Source organism: Sus scrofa, chromosome 4, assembly GCF_054392235.1.
Source record: "Sus scrofa isolate SSC_HxYL_T2T_F1_AM1 chromosome 4, Sscrofa_HxYL_maternal_Yorkshire_Landrace_v2.0, whole genome shotgun sequence".
In the NCBI taxonomy this organism is placed as follows: domain Eukaryota; kingdom Metazoa; phylum Chordata; class Mammalia; order Artiodactyla; family Suidae; genus Sus; species Sus scrofa.
In genome coordinates this window covers 55,026,620-55,051,284 of record NC_139386.1, presented here as the reverse complement: position 1 = coordinate 55,051,284, position 24,665 = coordinate 55,026,620, and the positions used below count along the sequence as shown (strand labels likewise).

Genomic DNA, 24,665 nt, shown 5'->3' with positions numbered 1-24,665 from the left:
AAGTACACTGCATTGCCTCGAGCTGTGGTACAGCTGTGCGGGGTGGATCCGGGTTTGCTGTGGCTGTGGAGGCCTACAGCTGCAACTCTGATTTGACCCCAAACCCAGGAACTTCCATATGCCACAGGTGCAGCCTAGAAAAAGAAAAAAAGATTTCTTCACTTTGTAGTCCTTAGCCTACAACTCTTGGTTAATGTTAACATGAAGTATTAAAGATTAGGTGAAGCCCTTAAAAAAAAATGTACCAGACATATCTTTGCAGTATTAGAACTTATAATAAGAGTTTTTACATATAAACTTAAAATAAGGGGGGAATTCCTGTTGTGGCTCATTGTTAATGAACCCAACTAATATCCATGACGATGGGTGTTTGATCCCTGGCCTTGCTCAGTGGGTTAAGGATCCCACGTTGCCATGAGCTGCAGTGTTGGTCACAGTCACGGCTCAGATCTGGCCTTGCTGTGGCTATGACTTAGGCCGATAGCTACGGCCCAGATTCGACTCCTAGCCTGGGAACTTACATGTGCCACAGGTGTGGCTCTAAAAAGACAAAAACAAATTATAACAAGTGAGCTAGTGCATCATTTTCAACAACTGATTTAGGTTGTTCCAGGACAACACTCTTCAAACTTGCTGGCTTACTCTACCTCGGTGGTCATTTCCCTTGAAAGTAAGTGTAGTTAATTGTCTTATAGCCCAGTCCTTGTCTCTGTTCCTGAACCAGTCCAAGCTTGCATTTTTCTTGGAAATTTCCCAACTCAGCAGCTGCTTTATCACATGTACATTCTGATCAGTAACTTTTTTTTTTTTGCTCTACTCCATAAGATTCTGTTTGTTTTAAATCATCTAGAAATTTATTGAAATCTGTTTCCTTCATGTCACTCTATTGATGAATGTTTTCCTTTTCATAAGCCTTGAATATTAATATGGTTTGGGGAAGGCCAGGTAGTGCGTATATATGCTTAGTCCAAAATCTGACTAGAAAAGCCTAAAAGGATGCACAGAAATCCTCTGGCTTTTACCTGAGTCCACCATCTCAGTAGCTGTGTCTTCAGAAAGGACCTGACACCTTTCTTCTGAACTTAATTTCTCCTAACAATGTTCTTAGAAGACCTCTCTCTGTCTGTGTCATGACAGAATGTTGATGGAATGATGGTTGTTTCTCAGCTGTTGCTAATGGCACTTAAGTACTTAAAATTTTTATCCATAGAACAGTTCCTCTAACTCACCAAATTATGGCTCTGCATTATTTATCTGATCATTTTAACACCTATTATATTAACCCAGAATGCAATAGCTATCATACAGAATATGTAGTTTAGTTAGCTCCAAGATCCTTAAATAAGTTTGGAACAGAAGGAAAAAGAACAGTGCTAAGTCCAAAAGGAAATGTTATAATATCTTGTGACTGAAGCCACTTTCTCTGAATCCAGCATGGAGCTGGAGCTTTGGCTGTGGGGTCCCAACTCTGCCCTTCTCTAGCAGTGTGACCTAGAATGTGGCATGGAACCCCTCAAAGCCTTAGTTTCTTATGTGTAAAGAGGTCCTTACAGCACTTAATTAAGGGGAGTCTTCAGTAGGAAGATGCATATAATGTATTTCATGCACGTAATGTTATGCCTGGCACATAGTGACAAACTCAGGAAGGGTTGGTAACTAGCAGTTAAGGATCCTGCATTGTCACTGCCTATGGTGAGTGTTAAATCCCTGACCCGGGGAACTTCCACTTGCCATGGGTATGGCCAAAACAAAAAACCCAAAGATTGGCATTTAAAAAATTATTTCTACAACACAAAAATTTTTGAAATCTAGTCATTTATTCTCATAATTTTAGGTGACTTCATGATTTTCACAGATGCCAATATCAGAGTTACAGAAGAAAATATTTAGAAAGAGCTATGAGTGAGAATGTCTGTCTAGACCATGAGTAGGAGAAAAATTAACCCAAGTGAGCACAATTATTTAAAACAGGAGGAGTTTGAACTAGGTGAATGAACACCCAGATGTCTCAAAGCTCAAACATTATTCAAGCAACATCAGGAGCGATTTCTTTCCTAACCATTGAAGGCATGGCCCTGGAGTCTATCAAGATTACAACCTGGATCATATGGTCAGTCTGTATTTAGTGTTCAGAAGAAACTCCATTATCCAGTAATCCCACTCCTGGGCATATATCTGGACAAAACTTTCATTCAAAAAGATGATACACCCATATGTTCATTCCAGCACTGTTTACAATAGTCAAATCAGGAAAACAACATAAATGTCCATCAACAGATGAATGGACAAAGAAGATGTGGTACATATTTACAATGGAATATTACTCAGCCGTAAAAAGAACAAAATAATGCCATTTGCAGCAATATGGATGTAACTGGTGATTCTCATACTAAGTGAACTAAGTCAGAAAGAGAAAGACAGATACCATATGATATCACTTATTTGTGAACTCTAAAATAATGGCACAAGTGAACCTATCTACAAAACAGAAAGGGACTCATAGATAAAGAGAATAGACTTGTGGTTGCCCAGAGGGAAAGGGAGGGAGTGGGATGGACTGGAAGTTAGTAGATGCAAACTATTACATTTTGAATGGATGGACAATGAGGTTCTACTACTATATAGCACAGGGAACTATACCCAATCTCTTGGTATAGAACATGATGGAAGATAGTATGAGAAAAAGAATGTGTATATACATGTATGACTGGGTCTATGCCGACTATGCTGTACAGCAGAAATTGGCATGGCACTGTAAATCAACTATGCTTTAATTTAAAAAAAAAAAAAAAAGATTGTAGCCTAGAGAAACTAAACTGTCTTCTGGGTGCATTATCCCCCTGCCACCCCAAGGAGCCAGCGATAGCTATATAACTGGTTCTTATGTGATGGGGACACACTAGAGAGGGGCAGGAAAGAAACCTCTCTCCCCTCCTATGGCCCAAATACTGAGTTCTCACTTCATTTTCTGAAACAAAAAAAAAAAAAAAAAAAGCAAACCCTATGAGAACTGCTATTATTATCCCAACTTAGAGAAGTTAGGCCACCTAAGTAAAGAGTTGAAATAAAACCGAATTCATTTTTTATAGCCCTTGCTTTTTGCAATATAGGGCCAGACCCTTCTATTAGCTTTTTTTAAAAAAAAATCAGCACACACATGTGCACACATACACGTGTGCACACATACACGTGTGCACATCTCCCCCTTCACACTATCAGATGTAGGCTAGAGTGTTACGTGTGGGCTAAATTCTCACAGTATTGACCTTGGTGGCCCATCAACATCAATCTAATAGTCCTCTGCAAATTGGGAATGTTGGCAGCTCATATGCTTTTACATTACAGGGGTGCTGTGGGGAAAAATTAAATATCTGGAGTCTGTTAAGGATTATTAAGTGCTGGCAATTCCCCTCTCAGGTAATAGCTTTTGAGCAATAAAGGACAGTTAAATAAGCACTTTCATTTTAATATCATTTTAAGAGATAAAAATGATTCTAAAATTCCGCAATGCCTAAATTTGGTACTGCTCTTTCACAGGGGGTGGGGGTGAAGAAACTTTATAGTCACATGCTTTTTTTATAGAGGAATAATTGCCTGCTTCCAAACTTCTTTATATAAAATTTTTATTGGAGTAAATCGTAGAAGCTCCACAATGAAGGAGACTTTTTCTTGCACAGGAAGCCAGTAGCACTCCAGTGACAGTGCTTCTAAGTGACCAGGTTCGTTTTCATCCAGTGAAGGTGTTTTTTTCAAGCCTGAATTGAGCAGTGGTTGAGTCTTATCACTGTCAAACTTGGAGGACCTTGTCTCATCGCTTGGCTGTCCTTCCCCCCTTCTGATCAGCCTCTCTGCTGTCTCTCACCCCTCAGCATTTAGCCATGTTCTCTTCTTTCCCATCTTAAAAAGAACACAAACAAGAACTGAAAGCCCAAAGCTCCTTTGACCCCAGGGTCTCCATATAATTTCCTTGGCTTTGTGGTTTGAACTCTTAAAAAACAAAAAGTAAACAGACAAAACAAAACAAACCAACAAACAAAAGAACCCTCTTTATTTTCACTCATTTTAAACACACAGTGGTCAGGTTTCTGCCTTCTCCACTTTCCCCTCCACAAGTGAACTCCACTGAATGTATTTTTACTGGGTTCTCAGATGACTTCTTAGTTGCTCCATCCCATAAACACATCAATTCGACCTTGACTTTACTGTGGCCTTTGACCACTTCTTTCTAAAACTTCCTAGAATTCTCTCCCCTGGGTTTCCTCCTACTCTCTGGTCATTCCTTCTCAGGTTCACCAAGCTCCTTAAATGTTGGGGGTTCCCCAAGAGCTCTCAGGACATATACTCTAGGATGTGGGCCCAAGCATCCCAAGACTCCTGCCTCCACCTATAAACTGCCTTCCACAGAACCCCTAAGTGTCTCTGGCCCACAGCTGTCTTCTGGACTCAGACATCTGAAGCCCACTTGGTATCTCCTCATGGGTATCTGAACTCACTCTGTCCAAAAATATCTGCTCCCACTACAACATGTTCTCCCTCCAATGGCTCTCAGCTCAATAAATGGCTTCAATGTCCAACTATTATCCTAGAAACCTATGTGTCAAACTTGACAACTAAACAGAATAATCTGAGGGTTAAGAGGAAGGTTCAAGAAGCAGACTGCCTGAACAGTCTCTCTCAGCTCTCTCATTTGTTGACTGTGTCATAATGGGTGAAATTTTTACATTTCTGGGCTTTCTGTTCCATATCTGTAAAATGGGGGTAATAATAGTGCAACATCACAGTGTTACTATCATGAGTAAAAAAAAATAATTGTTGTAAAGCACCTCACTATACGTGTTAGTTTAAGACTCACAGACATAGAAAACAGACTTGTCGTTGCCAATGGGGAGGAGGGAGGGAGTGGGAGGGACAGGAGTTTGGGGTTAAGAGATGCAAACTATGACATTTAGAATGTATAAGCAATGAAGTCCTACTGTATAGCACAGGGAACTATATCCAGTCTCTTGGGATAGAACATGATGGAAGATAGTGTAAGAAAGGGAGTGTGGGGAGTTTCCATTGTGGTGCAGTGGAAACAAATCTGACTAGTATGCATGAGGATGCAGGTTCTATCCCTGGCCTTGCCCAGTTGGTCTGGCATCCAGCTTTGCTGTGAGGTGTGGTTTAGATTGTAGACACAGCTCAGATCTGGTGTTGCTGTGGCTGTAGTGTGGGCTGGCAGCTGCAGCTCTGATTTGACCTCTAGCCTAGGAATTCCCATGTGCTGGGGCACAGCCCTAAAAAAAAGGGAATTTGTGTGTATGCATGACTAGGTCACTATGCTGCACAGCTGAAATTGTTAATGAAAGATACTTTAATAAAATAAATAAATAAAGTGTTGGTTTACCTTTTCTGTTTTATGCATATTCTGTCTACATAGATCTTAACGGCCCCAGCTTAACATCATTCAGTATTTCCCATCGCCCTCAACATCCAAATTTCTCATCCTGTCTTTCAGGACCCTGCATGTTTGGCCTGGCCCCACCTGCAGTGCTCAGCCAAAGGCAAAAGAAAGTCTTTGTTCCTTGCCCTCACATCTGTGGGGCTTTTCACATGCTCTTCCTTCTGCCTAGAAGCACTTTCTCCCCGTTCCCAGCCGCCTTCACCTGGACAACAACTACTCATTCTGCAAGTTGCAGCCTGAATGTCACTCCCTAGGTTGTCTGATTCCAGACTGGTTTAGTGCCCTGCTCTGAATCCCCACGCCACCCTGTAATTTTCTTTACACAGTCTGTATGCTTCACTCTGATTGTTTGTAATGGGTTCTTTGTCCAGTACCTCCCTTAAGCTCTATTCTCTCTGAAGGAAGTGACTCTGTCTCTCCTACTTCTTGACCTCATTGCTTGAAATATCTTGAGTAGAGTTTATACTGGAGAATGAAATCACATAAAGTATGAATCTATGGACTCTTGGGGTTCTGGGAGGGGAAAAGTCTAGAAAGTTCATTATCTACTATCATGGAAGGAAAAGAATACAGACTATTTTAATTTTGAATAAATAAAACATTTTAATATTAAAATTAACAAACACTTTAAATTTTATTTTTATTTATTTTTAAGTATTTAAAAATTTGTATCCTCAATGATAGGGTTTCATCACAGATTTAAATAGTCAGTTTTTAAAGTAGAATGAAATGTTCTAGTTCTGTTTCCCAACAATTTTTTCTTTTTTTTAGGGCCACACCCACAGCATATGGAAGTTTCCAGGCTAGGTGTCAAATCAGAGCTACAACTGCTGGCCTACACCACAGCCACAGCAATGCTGGATCCAAGCCGCATCTGTGACCTACACCACAGCTCACAGCAACGCCAGATCCCCAACCCATTAAGTGAGGGAAGGGATCGAACCCACATCTTCATGGATACTAGTCGGATTCGTTAACCGCTGAGCCATGACAGGAACTCCTGTGTTTCCCATTTTTTTTTAAGCCCATAGACCATATGAGAAACCAAACAATTTGATACTCTCACTGCTGTCCTCTCCCCCATCACTTGACAATTACTGTGTAGGGGTCATCTTCTTCATAGTCCTACCAGTCAATTATTCTAATATTGAACATAGTTTTTCAAATTACAGTACCTCTGAGAACCAGGTATTTTACCCCTCCCACATCTCTCAAACCTCAGAGTTTAAAATAAAAGGAGACATATTTTCTTAATGAAAAAGTATGTGCCTGAACTGTACGTTTGTTTGTTTTGATTTGTTTTGGTTTTTTTTTTTTTTTACCCATGGGATGTTTCTTATTCTTCTGTGATTGTTTTCCTAATAATCAAGACTTCTTCTAAACCAGGTGCAGTTACATGATAGACAATGTGATTCTACTGATGAACGGTGCATTGCAAAAAAAATCTGTGAAGGAAATTCTGGTGAAGTGCCACCCATTGGGCCGTTTCACAGAAATGGAAGCCGTCAACATTGCAGAGACACCATCTGATCTCTTTAATGCCATTCTGGTTGAAACACCATTAGGTATGAATGCATAAATTAATTGTATAGCTGCTTGTGTATGTATCACAGTATTAGAAAATGCACTTTCAAATCACAGTTTTCTCCATGAATACAGTGTCATACTATACAGATTCCTCGAAGTGGAAGAGACATTAAAGAATTATCTGGGAGTTCCCTTTGTGGCTCAGTGGGTTAAGAACCCAACTAGTATCCATGAAGTTGCATGTTCGATCCCTAGTTTCGCTCAGTGGGTTAAGGATCCAGCATTGCTGCAAATTGCAGCATAGGTCACAGATGCAGCTCTGATCCAGCTTTGCCGTGGCTGTGGGGAGGATGGCAGCTGCAGTTCCGATTTGACCCCTAGCCTGGAAACTTGAACTTCCACATGCTGCAGGTGCGCCCATTAAAAAAAAAATCATCTGATCCAGAGCCCTCATTTTTCAGATCAAGACAAATGAACTATAACTGCCCCAGGTCAGAGAAAATTTGTAGCTGGGAAAGAACTAGGGCTCATCTCCTAACCTCCAAACTCTTATACTTTGTTTTGTTTTGGTTTTTGGTTTATTGATTTTTTTTTTTTTTTCCATATTCGAAGCACAGGGAAGCTCCTAGGCCAGGAATCAAACCTGTGCCACAGCAGTGACTAATGCTGGAATGTAGCCCAGTGAGCCACCTGGGAACTCTAAAACCCTTGTATTTTGTACTTAACCATAGCAAGTAAATTCCAGAACCTGTTATTTTTCAAAAAATTAATTTTCTAGCTGAGTTTTATATGATTAGTTTCTCATCATTTCATTTTACATTTCTGTCCTTTAATAAGGCTGTGTTTAGGAAACATTTTGTTTTGGAAATTTAGGAATGCCATTTCTCTGAGATGCTCAGGAGTGTTTGTAAAATGACTTGAAGCAATGATAAAATAAATGTTAATTTCATTGGAATTTGGCACTGACAATTGTTGTAGCATTTAAAATACTAATGGGATAATTTTATACAGTTATTACCAGGAAACTTGGAAAATAGCAAGTCACCATTGATCATTCGTCAAAATAATTGCTATTGAACGTGAATTTTGAAAAGAAAAAATTACATCATTATAAAGTGTCTGATGCTAAGGGAAAAAGGGAGAGGCTGGAAGCAGACATCTGTGAGCATGAAGCCCGGCTCTGCCTGCCCCAACCACATGAATTGGAGCAGTTCATTTCACCTCAGAGTCCTCATTTTTAAAAACAATAGTGGAGTTCCCGTCGTGGCGCAATGGTTAACGAATCCCACTGGGAACCATGAGGTTGCGGGTTCGATCCCTGGCCTCGCTCAGTGGAGTAAGGATCCAGCGTTGCCATGAGCTGTGGTGTAGGTCATAGACGCGGCTCGGATCCTGCGTTGCTGCGGCGTAGGCGGGTAGCTACAGCTCCGATTCAACCCCTAGCCTGGGAACCTCAATATGCCTCGGGAAGCGGCCCTAGAAGAGGCAAAAAGACAAAAAAAAAAAAAAAAAAGACAATAGTGTAATTCCCTGGTGGCCTAGTGGTTAAGGATCCAGTGTTGTCATTACTATTGCTCAGGTCATTGCTGTGGCTTGGGTTCAACTCATGCCTTGTGTGCCTTCCACATGCCTTGTGCGCAGTCAAAAAATAAATAATGTTAGGGAGAATAAATCATCATAATCTTAAATAATCTTAAGTATAGTATCTTACTGTAACAGGGTTTTGAAAACTAAATAAGTCAGTTTTAATACAACTCAATGCTTGGCACATGGTAAGGTTGCAAATGGTAAATATCACTGTTAGATATCAGGGAGAGGCTTCAAAAAGTAAACCATAAAGTGAATAGTTCAAGGTTGTGAGGATTAAGTAAGTTAAAGTATGTCCAGTGTTTAGGGAGGGCTTTCACATAGCAAATGCTTCCTAAGTAATCACTGCTATTTTCACCATCACTGTTAGCCTCGTCAAGCCTGTGGATTGTCTCTCCACGGTGTCCTACTTAGGGGTGAGCAGAGGGTGGTGCATTCAGGAGACATTTTCTTTTCTTTTCTTTCTTTCTTTCCTTTTTTTTTTTTTTTTTTTTTGTCTTTTTAGGGCCACATCTGTGTCATGTGGAAGTTCCCGGGCTAGGGGTCAAATCAGACCTACAGTTGCTGGCCACAGCCACAACATCTCAGGATCCGAGCCATGTCTTTGACTTACATCACAGCTCACAGCAATGCCATATCCCTGACCCACTGAATGAGACCAGGGATGGAACCCGAGTCCTCATGGATATTACTCGGGTTCATTACCACTGAGCCACAATGGGAACATGGAGGAGACACTTTCTACAGTTTATAATCATGTTTTGATTATTTTGTATGGTAATTTCTGCTTTCAGCTCCATTCTTTCAAGACTGTATGTCTGAAAATACTCTAGACGAACTGAATATTGAAATACTGCGCAATAAACTATACAAGGTAACTCTTTCTCTGAATATTATGTTCTTTTTGCATAATCCATCATATCCAGAGTTCTTTATTAAATGTTACTTGCCTGTTAGCCAACTTCTGAATTATGAAGCCCTGCATCTTTGGAACAAAGCTTTTTGAGTCCTGGCCTATCTTCTGGTTAAATACATGTATGTCAACTTCCCCCATCCAAGATTCTTGGGAAGATCCCATTCTTCTCTGTATCCTTACCTCTTTACATGGTGCCTGGAACATAAAAGATGTTAACTAGATGGATGGATGGATGGTGGGTGGGTGGATAGTCGAGTAGGGTGGCTGATACCAATCCATTTCAAAACAACCAGTATACATAGTGACTCATGTGTTATGTAGTATATATCCTTTTATAAATTTCTTGAATCTTGCAGTTAATCTGTCCCCACAATTTTAATTTCCCGACGTCGTGCAGCATACCAAAGTGACCAGTTTGTGGACACTACATCATAGGCACCCCTTTGTATAGTTTGCCCAGGTGTCTAGATTATGCTGCCACCATTTGAGTGGCTCTATGTAAAAAGGGCTGAGCAAAATCTGTTCATTTTCACTCATACAACCATGGCATCTTAGGACACTCTCACAGAGTAACTGAGTACTGCCATGCCATACACCTAATTTCTTATGCTGAAACATTTGGGCCTATCAAAAGCACTGTATTATAGGCAACTTTCCTTTTTACTAAGAGTCTTATAGGCTTAAAGGAGTATTATAGGCTTAGAGTTGGGATATAGCTAACAGAGGGCACTGCTTTAAGAATTTATAGGAATTTAATCCACCCAGTAACACTATATGCTATCCCCATTTCTCAGGTGAGAAACCTGAGACATGGAGAGGTAAGATTTACATGGCAGAAGTCAGTTAACTAGTAAATAATAGAGTTGCTATTCAAACATGGGCTGTTTGACTCTCCAGCCCAGACTCCGCCTTTCCAGTCTATCTTCCATGCTCTAGACCATCTCACATGTATCTCCTGAGCACTAGGAGAGTTCAATGTCAGAGAAGGACCAATTCTAGACTTATTTGCTGAGCTCATAAAAGAGTTTGGCACTCTTGTAAGAATAGCAAGAATTAACCAAGAGACATGCACAAAACTGTTTGTTAAGTAATTATAAGCTATGATAAGTGATCCTTTGTTCTTTTATGGGGTTTCTTTTTTTAGATCTGTGCGATATGCTTCAATGTGAAAGTCTGCACCAAATTTATTATAAAATATCTTCCTATGGGAGAAGTAATTCAATTTCCATTAAAGCGTTTAATAAGCCATGAAAAGCTAATCTGGAAATTTCCAAAAGAAAAATATATTCATTTTATTATTTTATGACCTTTCTTCTTTTTAAGTCTTACATCGAGACATTCTATAAATTCTGTAAGAATCACGGTGATGTCACAGCAGAAATTATGTGTCCCATTCTTGAGGTAAGAAAAAGCTCTTGAATTTTTTTATGCCAAATCATGTACATACACACCTTTTATTTATATAATCCTACCATTTTTTTAATCTTAGAAATTTCTTCATCTAAAAATAAAATAATATCTTTTATTATGTATATCATTTGATGTCTTCAATTAAAAGTGGTATTTTCCTAATTTTCTACATGGAAGAGTTATTCTACAATTAGAAGAGAATAATGTGGATAGAAGTTTGATTGTGATTTATTTACTTTTATGTTGTATGAAGAAAGTAGATTATAATTAGTTAAAAATTTAGTATACTATGGCTGTTGTTACACTACAGATACTCTTATAATAATCACCAACTTACCTCCAATAAGGGAATATTGGGCAGCTGGGAGTCCTCACAACTTGGCAATGAAGTCTGCTGTGGGCATCATTCCTTATTTAAATCCTGGAATATAGGCTGCCCCCAGCAACCGTGCAGCACCCTTGTTCTCATTAGAAGACCCTATGGCTGGTGATTCCCAGTTGGCATACCTACTTGATCTTCAAATGTGTCAGATGCCTTCATTGGTTCTGACCTCTCTAATTGATGTTATACCCCTTTTAATTCTTCTTTACATTCATTGCTTTTGTCTGTGTGCACAGGCCCTCTTGCAAATGTTGACCTGCATATGCATGGGAGACTCGGGCCAGAGATGAGAAGGGTCTGAGGGGAATTCTGGGCTTACTTTTCAATGAGCATTTTATATAGATCTCTCTTGCTAGCTTCCTAGTCACTTGGATCTTAAAAAAACAAACAAAAAAAAAAAAACCAAAAAACCATTCTAGGCTTAGAAAGCTCTTGCTTTGACCTATGAAACAAAGTTTTGTCTAAAGAATATCTGTAATCAGGGAGTTCCCATCGTGGCTCAGTGGTTAACGAATCCAACTAGAAATGATGAGGTTACGGGTTCGATCCCTGGCCTAGCTCACTCAGTGGGTTAAAGATCCGGCATTGCTGTGAGCTGTGGTATAGGTTGCAGATGGGGCTCGGATCCCACCTTGCTCTGGCTGAGTGGTGAGCCAGCAGCTACAGCTCTGATTAGACCCCGAGCCTGGGAACCTCCCTAGCCAGGTGCACCCCTAGCCAGGTGCAGCCCTAGAAAAGACCAAAAAAATAATAAAAAAATAAAAAATAAATAAAGATGGCAATTTCCTTCTAAAAAAAAAGAGTATCTGTAATCATTAGATTATCTGTTATAGTAGCTTTATTAGTAGGTAGATATTTAAATACTTCACTGACTTCTTAATTCAATAAAACCCTGATAAGAACTACCCTTGCACCAAGAAGAGAAAAAAAACTATCTGCATATATTTTGACCCGCATTTGATAAAATTAGTTCCCCTCAAAACATCTAATTATTTAAATTTTTTTAATTTTTAAAAAATTTTATTAAAGTATAGTCAATTTACAGTGTTAATTTCTGTTGTACAGCAAAGTGACTCGGCTGTACATATGTATTCTTGTTCATATTTTTTTGAAAATGATTTTTATTTTTTCCGTTATAGCTGGTTTACAGTGTTCTGTCATTTTTCTACAGTACAACAAAGAGACCCAGTCATACATACATATATACATTCTTTTTCTCACATTATCCTCCGTCATGCTCCATCATAAGTGACTAGATATAGTTCCCAGTGGATTCTTTTCCCACAAGCCTATTCTTTATATCTGTGAGTCTGGTTTTGTTTCATAGACATGTTGAGTTGTGTTGTATTTTAGATTCCAAATATATGTGATATCATGTTATTTATCTTTGTATGGCTTAACTTTTCTTAGCATGATCATCTTAGTATGATCTTGTGATATATACATACACACCACATCTTTATTAATTCATCTGTTAACAGACATTTAGGTTGTTTCTATGTCTTGATTATTGAAGAAGTGCTGCTATGAACATAGGGGTGCATGTATCTTTTTGAATTATAGTTTTGTCTGGGCATATGCCCAGGAGTGTGGGATTCCTAGATCATATGCAAGTTTTATTTTCAGTTTTTTAGGAACCATACATTTTTCCATAGTGGTTGTACCAACTTACATTCCCACCAACAGTGCCAGAGGGTTCTTTCTTCTCCACAGCCTTGCCAGCATTTATTATTTGTAGACTTTTGTAGTTATGGCCATTCTGATCAGTGTGAGGTGATACCTCATTGTAGTTTTGATTTGCATTTCTCTAGTAATTAATGATTATGAGCACCTTTTCATATGCCTATTAGCCGTCTGTATTTCTTCCTTGGAGAAATATCTATTTAGGTCTTCTGACCATTTTTTGGATTGGGTTGTTGGGTTTTTGAATTGTATGATCTGTTTGTGTATTTTGGAAATTAAGCCCTTGTCAGTCACATCATTTGCAAATATTTTCTCCCATTCTATGTGTTGTCTTTTTGTTTTTTTTTTGTTTGTTTTTTGTGCTACACTTGCAGCATATGGAAGTTCCTGGGCTAGGGGTTGAATCGGAGCTGCAGCTGCCAGCCTATGCCACAGCCACAGCAATGCAGGATTCAAGCTACATCTACAACCTACGCCACACCTTGTGGCAATGCCAGATCCTTACCCACTGAGTGAGGCCAGAGATCAAACCCATATCCTTATGCATACTATGTCAGGTTCTTAACCCACTGAGCCACAATGGGAACTCCCTATTTTTCTTTTTCAAGATTGCTTTAGCTATTCAGAGTCTTTTGTGTTTCCATACAAATTTAAATTTTTTTGTCAATACTTCTATGTAAAATGCAATTGGTATTTTGATAGAGATTGAATCTGTATCTGAATCTGTAGATTGCCTTAGGCAGTATAGTTATTTTGATAATATTGATTCTTCCAACCCACAAGTATGATATAATGGTAAGAGCTAATTCTTAAGCAAGATCATAGTGCACATGCTATAAAAATCAGAAGTAAATAAGAATTATGTCTTTGTAATCCTTGGTAATGTAAAAGGACAGAATGGTATTAGAAGACTACTTTTCAGCAGGAGGTTTTGATCAAAACACCGTATGCCCTATGTTTGCTTTGTCCCTCTCCTATACCCATGGTACTACCTTACTAGATTAGATTTTTTTCAAGCTGTGTAAAAAATAAAAATCCATGTAACTACATACATTTACACAGAAATATCAGTTACACATGGCATGCAATTATAACATTTCTTTTTTTTTTTTTTTGTCTTTTTGTCTTTTTGCCTTTTCTAGGGCCGCTCCAGCAGCATATGGAGGTTCCCAGACTAGGGGTCGAATCAGAGCTGGAGCCACCAGCCTATCCCAGAGCCACAGTAACGTGGGATCCGAGCCGCGTCTGCAACCTACACCACAGCTCACGGCACCGGATCCTTAACCCACTGAGCAAGGCCAGGGATCGAACCCACAACCTCATGGTTCCTGGTTGGATTTGTTAACCACTGCGCCATGACGGGAACTCCAATTATAATATTTCTAATCATGTGATCAGAAGAGGTTTGTCAGTTTTATATAAATATATCAGATTGTGTAGTTACTTCCCCTTTTATTTGTGCAACTATAGACCACTTACTGTTTCTAATGTTTTTCTGGTATATATTCTTACTTGAATTCATGACAGGAAATTTCAAAAGACTGAATATGGTGGAAGATGGCATTAACCTAGGCTTGGGGGTGAAAATTGGACCTAATTGGAAGATTGTAGATTCATATTTAAAGAAAAAGAAATTGGCTTATGTTCCAGGCAAATGTGCTGCAGTGCCCTGTTTGCCTTTTTTTCCTGCACTTCTGCTAGTCTGCAAGGTTAATGAAACAGTGAAAATAAACACAGAATATGGTTGTTTAATCCCCCCTGGTCAGTACACATGCTAATAAAGACTGGGTTTGGTCCCAGTTCATTTGACTCTCTTTCACTGCCATCAATCCCTCTACCCACTGCTCCCACCAGGTAGACACTTTCTCCTGTAAGGAACTGGCAGTAATTTGTGACCTGATCAACCCAATTCCATTATGAGCAACGAATAATTGTTCTGAATTTGTCAACAGTGCATGGTTATCTTTGCAGCAACAACAACAAAAATAAGTTATGGTTTTAAGATGCATGAGTGTTCGAAGGAAAGGTAAAAGGAAAGACATAGGGCATCTGATGTACACTGTACCACACAGTCTGACTGCCCTCTGTAAGTGATACAAGGCTTATGGGAAACTAGTTCCACCCCAATGACTCTCCTCCCTAATCAGATCTTGTATGAAACCATGTGCCTAGGGATGGTCAAAGACAGAATAGCCCTTTTATAATTAAAACTTCTTTTCACTAAGAGAATACACACACACACACACACACACACACACAGCCTCTAGGCTAGAAGAAAGTGGTAAAGTAGATAGGAAAGTTAGAATAAGAGGGAAATTAAAATATGGTAAGGAGTCAAAAGAAATCATGTTCAATTAGGGAGGAAATAGAAGGACTCCTTATGAAAAAAATGAAAAAGATGGCTCTTGATGGGACCTTCAGATGCATGTAGGATTTCAACCTAGAGAGTTATGGCGTACATGCACTGTAGGCAAAGTGAAGAAATATTAACAAGATAAGAAATTGGAAGGCATATGGAATATTCAGATAACCAGGCTCATCAATCACAGTCCTCTCTTCTTGCCATGGCTTGTGAAGCCTCTCCTGTTCTCTCTCCAGCTACATGCTCATCCTGCCTCTTCAGCTGCTTTATTCATGTTTGAGTTATGGCCATTCCTCCAAAATGCCATATTTTACTTCCTGCAGCTTCTTCTTCCAGGATGGCCTCTGTCACCTGTGTCTTTGCAGCACTGCCTACCCCACCCTATTTTGCTACTTATTATTCTAACATTTTACAACTAGAAAGTACATTGATGAACATCGGGGACAATTAACTCCATTGCTGCTCCTCCTGCCGTATTTGTTATTTTGAAATTTCTTATTGCCATAAAATTTCCTTCTTGCATTTCTTCTCTTAACTCTGGAAGGTCAAAATTACTGAAGGGGAGTTCCCATTGTGGCACGGCAGAAACAAATCCCACTAGGAATCATGAGGTTGCGGGTTTGATTCCTGGCCTCGCTCAGTGGGCTAAAGATCCAGCGTTGCCGTGAGCTGTGGTGTAGGTTGAAAACACAGCTCAGAACTGGCGTGGCTGTGACTGTGGCGTAGGCTGGCAGCGGTAGCTCCGATTCAACCCCTCACCTGGGAAACTCCATATGCCGCGGGTGCGGCCCTAAATAAATAAATAAATAAATAAATAAATAAATAAATAAATAAATAAATAAATAACTGACAGGACTGATTATATTCAGTGGTCAGAGGCAGCTGCCTTTGCTTTCAAATAAGGCCACTCCCTGCTTCCAGCACACCCATAATTTCCATGACAGCAATCAAAAGCATCAGAAAGAACCAACTCACACTCTACTGATAGGAAACACCTGTTTTAACAAAAAGAGTTCCGGTAAAATCCGTTGCAAGTCAGGGTTTGTTGTTGGTTAATGAGTCAAAAATAATATTGCAGAGCAATTTATTTCAGCTTTTGTGTGCATATGAATAACCTTGGAATCTTGTTAAAATGCATATTCTGGTTCAGTAGGCCTGGACTACCATCTAAGATTCTGCACTTCTAACATTCTTCCAAGTGTTGTCAAAGCTACTAGTCCATGAAACACACCTTGGGTAGCAAAATTGTAGAGAATATTAGAGAATTTTTAAAGTAGTAGATTTGTGGAACATTCAGTTAAGATCTTTCTGTGTCAGTGACTGGCTATTCAAAAGTGAACAATGAACAAAAGAGATGGGCTCCCTCAACATTTTTAGAGTGTGGTAGCGAGAAAAACAAATGCACAGATTTAAAAATAACGTGGTAAGTGCAGATTGTTTTGGGTGGATGGAGAAAGCTTTCTTATGTCAAGTGATCTCATGTGACAATGATGTGCAGTGGTTTGAAGTTCCCTTCCCTGCCAGGAATTGAACCTGGACCACAGTGGTTAGAGTACCATACCCTAATCACGGGACCACCAAAGACTAGTGGCTGAAAGCAGAGCCCCTGGATCTTGTCTGCTGTGTAAAAAGAACTTTTGCAAAGGGGCAGAGGCTATAAAACAGGCACAGAATTTACTAGAAGCACAGTATATGCATGAGAGCACTCGGAGAAGCAGTTTATTTAAGACAGATGCAAAGCAGAATTACATACCCAGAGAAGAAGGGTGGGGGCATCCTCCTTAACAAGTAGCACTAAAGGGATAGTTTCAATCACTTATATATGCAGGGTCCATCTCCTGGGTCTTTGTTTTCCTCTGGCCAGTTATCTTGCTTCATTTCCCATATCTGGTCTGACTCAAGGTCCTCCTAATATGCATGTGCATATTTTAGCCAGGATGGATTCCAGCTTAAAGGTCTCTGGAGGATTGACAGCTCATATTATAGGCTAGCATCCCCTCTCTTTTTGACCCCTGAGGAGTTTTTCTGTGCATGTGCAAACAGGGAAGTCTCCCCTGACCTCAAGAATGAAAACTATGTGACCTCCTCTTTTACTCAAGCAGGGCTTAGCCCCTCTCTGCTCCTGCCATTACCATTACTGTAAACTGCCCGCAGGAGGCAAAGTCCAGGTATTCATCCTGTTCCTCTTCTTATTTCTGTCTTGAAGTACAAACAGGAGGTTAGTAGTAAATATCTAACCTGGAGCCCATTTATCTCCTCCCTTAAATGGACATCACAGCAAACTCCATGGTGGGCAGAGGAGGCACCATAAAGGACAGACTGAGAGGAAATGGTCAGAGTAGTCAGGAGGAGAACCAAGAGGCGGAGGAAGCATGGAGTCCAAAGGGGTCCATGCCTAAAGAAAGCAATTTTAAGAAGGACTTTGTGGTTAGATGAAATAGAGAGACTTGACGTGGGGCTGGAAGCTTGGGTGCCTGGTGGTGCTCATCACAGAGAAGACACGTCCTGAGTATATGTGACCCATCTGAGAGGCGGTGTGGCCAAACCCCAGCATTTACAAATAAGGAAACAGCCCCTGACAAGATCGCTTGCCCCAAGCACCATAATCCTTAGTTACAGACTTAGTTTTATCAATATCTAACCTAGGATTTTAAAGAAGGAAACCAAAACCAGGAAAGTACAGACAAATGTTAAGGACCACAGCTTCAGTATGTAAAAAAATCATACTCATGTCAGCAATCAATGAGAAAGAGATGTTAACATGTGATGTACATTTTCTTTTAAACACTCTGCCAGAAACATCTGTTACATTACCTCATTCTATCTCTGAAACAAACACAGCAAGGAGGTATTATTCCAATTTTTATAGATGAGATGTTTGAGACTCTAATGGCCTATGTGAGAGAGACACAGGAGTAACAAGTAGCAGAGGGCCTGGAAACTAAAGTTTAGTGGGATGTCAAGAGTCATGAGTTGTTGTCCCTGCTGTGTGATCCTTCTCTGGAAGGCGGAGTTACTCCATTAAAAGAAGAGACTAAGGGACCATTAATAACACATGTCTGTATTATAATCAGTCATAGATCCTGAAAGGAAAGCAAATCACTTTGAAAATGAATGTGTCTAGAGCATTTAGTAGATTGTTCGATTTCACTGATTTTATGTCTTGCAAACTCAGTTTGAGGCTGACAGGCGTGCTTTTATCATCACTCTTAATTCCTTCGGCACTGAGTTGAGCAAAGAAGACCGGAAGACCCTCTACCCAACCTGTGGCAAGCTCTACCCCGAGGGGCTGCGTCTACTGGCTCAAGCAGAAGACTTTGAGCAGATGAAGAGGGTAGCAGATCATTATGGGGTATGTGCTTATCCCAGGCTCCCTAAATGTCTTGCATGATTTCAGCATGTGCACTTTAGAAGTCCACATACCACATTGACACTTCTTATCTAAAGCAGTTATGTTTGTAGGGTAGAAACCAGTGTCACTTGCTGTAATGTCTCTCCCAAAGAAATACTTCGAGTTTCTAACTCAAGCTGGGAGTGTTTTTTAAGGTTCCTGCTTGTTTGAATCTCCAAGGAATAGTAATTTGAGTACTTTTTCTGAATCAAGTGCCCCAATCAAGTGCAGTGTTCTGGAAATGTGAGCTCCTGTCCAAGTCATGTGAAAGGGCTTTACCCAGCAGTCCGTTCATGTGCCCATTGGGCAAACAGGGTTAGGCACAGAATGTTTGAAAGACAAGGGAGCATATAGATATGTTGGTTCATATCTCTCCCTTTGCTCAGTGGCCTGAATTCAGGAAAGGAAAGAGGGCTGCTGTGTCCTCTTCTACTCAAGCACCCAGTTGCACTTGGGGAGACTGAAGCTCCTCAGCTCAAGATGATACACTTCTTCCTCTGGAATCACTCCTTCTCATTTGCAGACAGTAACATATAGACCTGCCAGTTAGCTTTTCTAGAACTAGAATGACACTCCTCTTATTTTTGTCTGTGGATTCCCAAAGCCCTCCAGGAAAGATAAGTCAACAAACAATGCATGAACATTTGTAACATCTCATGTGTCATGGAAAGAGGCTCTTTAGCATAACATTAAAAATTGAACTTTTCCCTAGTGTCCACCCCTTTCTCACTTGAAATTCCATATGGATTTTATCAGTTGTCATCTCAGAGAACCCATGAAGCTGTACTGATTAAACCACAAGCACTCATTGAGCCTGTGTAATGTGTCTAACTAGCCCTAAGAATCTAAAGTGGAAATTGGCTCAAACAGAATACAGAGAGTAGACTCACTCTTGCCTCTTGCCTTCTAGGCCTGAATAACCCAATGGGATGGAATTCTATCCACACTCTTTGGATTTTTTGGTTATTTCCTCAAGAGGCCAAAAATCCTACAGAAAACATTCAGACCTTCCGGATAGATTTTCTAAATGAGATGCACAATTTTTATATTGCTGGAAGAATATAGTTATATTTATCAAAAATGAAAATTTGTTTTAAAAAAGAATTTTTTGTCATTGTTTTTCAGGTATACAAGCCTTTGTTTGAGGCTGTAGGTGATGGCAGTGGGGGAAAGACATTGGAAGATGTGTTTTATGAGCGTGAGGTATGATATAAATGAAAATTATCCTAGATTATACTCTTTCTCATACTCTGGGTTTTATTTTTTTTTCTTTAGGTTTCCTTTTGACAGTTGATCAGGTCAATTGATTAGGCACACTAATACTTTGAATGGGTATAAGTATCTCTGCTTTGGGAGAGTCAAGTTCCTTTGGGTCACATATGATGGCTTCTTGTGGGATTGTCATATCCAGAGAGCTGTGTACGTAGTGAAGTTCTGTAAATAAAGCTGCTTTTCCAGAATTAGTTAGAATTAGTTAGCAAAACAAAGGTAGGGCATTCTCACATAATGACTGTCCTCATGGTGCACACTCTGTTAAGTGGATTCCACTCTTCAGTCCATCCCATCTTCAAGAAGGACTTATATTTGCTTACAATAGATAACATGGGAGTTCCCATTGTAGCTCAGTGGTAATGAACCCAACTAGTATCCAGAAGGATTCGGGTTCGATCCCCGGCCTCGCTCAGTAGGTTAAGGATCTGGCATTGCTGTGAGCTGTGGTGTAGATGGCAGATGAAGCTTGGATCTCATGTTGCTATGGCTGCGGCCTAAGCCAGCAGCTGCAGCTCTGATTCAGCCCCTGGCCTGGGAACTTTTATATGCCGCAGGTGTGGCCCTAAAAAAATAAAAAATAAAAAAATTTAAAAATAACAGGGACAAAATTATAACACTTAGGAATTATTTGTACGGAAATCCATCCCATCTAGATTATTCTCTTTCCCTAACATAGCAGGTGTGTACTTAATCCAATTCCTGGGCTACTAAACTGTTCTGCAAGAGGACTTAGGGGGGAGGGAGTACAAGGATACCAGGTAAGGTTCTCCAAATCTGGAGAATTTTTTAATACTGTATTGTATTCATTTCCCTGAAACCACTGGTCCTTCCATCTCAGTCCAATTGGAGCTAACAGAGAACCCTGAAATTTACTCAAACTTTCCGGTTAGACTGGCTCCAGAACGCAGTATGGAGGTCTTCCTGTAGGTCCTACTCTAGACATTTTCCAACAACTCTCTAGAAAGGAGTGAAAACAATGCAAGTTATCCCACATATTAGGGATGTTTCAAAATTCCATACTATTGCCCTTATGCTGAAAGGATAGCTGTTAAAGGAGCTACCCTTGGAGGAACAGTGCATGTCTATTCTTGAAAGCAGGGGCCTCACCTTTGCTTGAAGTTTTCAGAAATGAGTGAGGGACTCAGTGCCCCTTCACATTTTTCTTTCTTTTTTTTTTTTTCTTTATTTTTTGTGGGGGGTGGTTCTTTTTAGGGCTGTGCTGGCAGTATATGGAAGTTACCAGGCTAGGGGTCTAATCAGAGCTGCAGCTACCCACTTACACCGCAGTCACAGCAACGTGGGAGCCAAGCCATGTCTGTGACCTACACCACAGCTCACAGCAATGCCGGATCCTTAACCCACTGAGCGAAGCCAGATAGCGAACCCACCTCCTCATGGGTACTAGTTGGGTTCGTTACTGCTGAGCCACAAAGGGAACGCCTCTCCTTTTTTCAAAGTGGAAAATAAAGGACTTGTTCCATTTCAGACCATATCTCAGTTAAAAAAATTTTTTGTAAGTTTTCTTTTATTTGCCTTCTGCAGAAATAAATAAATACATAATTCAACTGTATATCAAGTTTCTGTGGGGCATTATAAGGGAACTCATAATATCACCTGGTCCAAATTCCAAAGGCCTGTGATATTTCCCTGGAAGGAAGGTAAATAGCCTAAAAACTACTTTAACATTTTTAAAGCTGTGGTCAAGGAAAAATACTTTAAAGGAGACAAGCCAACAAGCTAGAAGCCAAATAAATACCACTACAAAGTTACACACACACACACACACACACACACACACACACACACACACCCCAGAGTCCTCCTAGGAATCTTGTGCTAGCAGTGCTGCTAAGATTTGGAGCTTATCGTGTGACTTTACAAACTTACTTTTTAGACTACTGTTGCCTGCCTTTATCTGCAGAGTGATGCTCTCGCTTTAATTTTTTTTTTTTCCTTTTTATGGCCACACTTGTGGCATATGGAAATTCCTGGGCTAGAGGTCAAATTGGAGCTACAACTGCCAGCCTACACCACAGCCAGAGCAACACTGGTTCCAAGCTGAATCTGATCTATGCTGCAGCTGGCAATGCCAAATCCTTAACCCACTAAGCAATTCCAGGGATCGAACCTGCATCCTCACGGACAATATGTCTGTCGGGTCCCTAACTTGCTGAGCCACAATGGGAACTCCATCTTCTTTTAGACTTGCTGACTTCCTCCTGTTTTTCTTTATTTCACCAGATTTGGACACTCCTTGCACTGTAGAAGCACAAGCTGGTCTATAGCTTACTGTTACTTCATTAATGTGGTATTGTTCCAGAGAAGTTGACAGTCTGTGTTTTTTTTCCCTTCCTCAGGTACAGATGAATGTGCTGGCATTCAACAGGCAATTCCACTATGGTGTGTTTTATGCTTACACAAAGCTGAAGGAACAAGAAATAAGAAATGTCGTGTGGATAGCTGAATGCATTTCACAAAGACACCGAACTAAAATTAACAGTTACATTCCAATCTTATGACCCAGTGGGGGGCCCCAAGTGCAGAAAATCATAAATGTTAAGAGGAAGTTACTGAGGGAAATAAAAGGAATTGTGTTATATTATCTAGAGCACACAAAATAAGCGACACTGCACTTCATGAATTGCAGTCCCACTGGAAACACAGCAAACCAACCCTAAAACAAAGCATTTCTTTTTCCTCCAGAAGCCTTAAATCCTGTTTCCACAGTTATGTATCATTCTTCACTGGGCCTCAGACATTAATTTTAATTAACCCTATGGTACTTTTCCTATTTTTGTTTTGTTATTTCAAAAATCAAATCTATTACAAATGTTTCACTCTTGCTTTCCCATGCTTCCTCATAGGCACAAACTCTGAGTGTCTGTTTTATTTTTTAACTCCCTAGGTCCACAAAAATCCAGAGCTATGCATAGTCAACATGGACTTCATATGGTGGAAAATACCATATATTTTTCTAACACATTTTGATCTTATAGATTTGGGAAAGCTAGATAATTCCAAATCATATTCACTGGATGAAAGTAGTGTTAAATTTGTGATCAAGGCTTATAAACACTTATAACTTATTTTCTCAAAATTGTCTTTAAATAAAAGATATACCTCTCTTTCTTACAGTTTCTTCATTCTTTGCCTGAAAAGCAAATAACCGCATTAGTTATGTTTTATTCATTAAAAAGTGAAAGTCATAGGCTCAGTTTGCAGGATGTGAATTCTCTATAAAACTTCAGTGGAACCGGTGTATAGAGCTACCCAGAAAAAGGGAAAGCCACAAATATCACTCATAAGCTTTCTGTAAATATAAAAAAATTCCTAAGTAGAAAAGCTGTATTTGCTATATTTTAAAAATTAAACATACACACACATTTGAAAGTTCTTCAAGTGAGAATATTTACAGAAAATACATGTATACTTGAATATAGAAGTAGGCACAAAGACAAAGAAGGAAATCAATTTTTCTGCAAAAATTCGACATTTTTGTAGAATATTTTCACAATTTTAGAGATAAGGATTTTTTTAAGCGTAAAGGAACACAACTGCTAATAGAGCCAGAGGAAAATCAGCTGCCCAGCCTCTCACCTGTGCAGGAGGCCTAGGCCACATCCCAGTTCTGACATCAAGGCCAGAGCCGTGTACAGGGCCCCAGTATAGACCCATCAGCTGGACCCAAAAAGCCTGCTTTCCATGTGTGGCCTCTGGTCTGAAAAGCACCCTCCCTCATGTGCTCCTGCCCCTGCATATGGCTGCTGTCCTCCACTCTGAGGCCTTCCTGGATGCCATGTAGATGTTACATTTTCACCTCTGGTGTCTACAGTTGAGGGAGGTACAGTGAGATTCTGGGCTCCTTTAAAGGTTGAGAGCAAAGATGCTGATAGGAAAAAGGCTGCTTAGAGAAAGCTGATTATTCTCAGACTACTTCCCACCTGCCTCTGCATGACATGGGTGGGGGTCCTCCATGTGCCACAGGGCCACAAGCTGAGGTTACTTCTCTCCTTCCCCTCTAAGTAAGGAATGAAGACTCCAGTTCCCCAAATGCCTTACCTCACCATGGAGTCTAAACCACTGTGTCAAGAGAAAGAAGTTGCCTACCACCTCAAGAGGCAAATAGACTGTGCCCCTGTTAGAGAGGGGGATACATACTCTGCAATTTGTAGAACTTGCCTTAAACTTACAGCTTTAAAGTGTTGCTGGGATCTGACTTCTCCATCATACATCAGGAAACTGGTGCACACTGGAGAATATGGACCTTTGAAAAACATTTCAGGAGTTCCCATCGTGGCGCAGTGGTTAACGAATCCGACTAGGAACCATGAGGTTTCGGGTTCGGTCCCTGCCCTTGTTCAGTGGGTTAACGATCGGGCGTTGCCGTGAGCTGTGGTGTAGGTTGCAGACGCGGCTCGGATCCCGCGTTGCTGTGGCTCTGGCGTAGGTCAGTGGCTACAGCTCCGATTCAACCCCTAGCCTGGGAACCTCCATATGCCGCAGGAGCGGCCCAAGAAATAGCAACAACAACAACAACAACAAAAAGACAAAAGACAAAAAAAAATTAAAAAAAAAAAAAAACAAAAAAAACATTTCATTACTCTAGTAAATGAGGCCAACATATCAGGCATATAGCACAAAATAGAAAATTATGAGGCAAAAATGTATTTCTCTTCTAAGCGATTGGAGCTG

The 24,665-nt window shown here is 40.1% G+C and overlaps 1 protein-coding gene across 1 annotated transcript in view; it reads left to right on the top strand.

The window, feature by feature from the left end:
• The window catches only part of ATP6V0D2 (ATPase H+ transporting V0 subunit d2), a 54,871-nt gene extending 31,769 nt beyond the window's left edge, over nt 1–23,102 (top strand). Inside the window, exons 3-8 of the mRNA XM_003125581.5 lie at nt 6,830–7,008; nt 9,352–9,431; nt 10,797–10,874; nt 18,486–18,662; nt 19,827–19,904; nt 22,331–23,102. Of these exons, the coding sequence (XP_003125629.1) occupies nt 6,830–7,008; nt 9,352–9,431; nt 10,797–10,874; nt 18,486–18,662; nt 19,827–19,904; nt 22,331–22,492 (754 nt within the window). The 3' untranslated portion in view covers nt 22,493–23,102. The remainder of the gene's footprint in view (nt 1–6,829; nt 7,009–9,351; nt 9,432–10,796; nt 10,875–18,485; nt 18,663–19,826; nt 19,905–22,330) is intronic.
• The last annotated feature ends 1,563 nt before the right edge of the window (nt 23,103–24,665 follow it).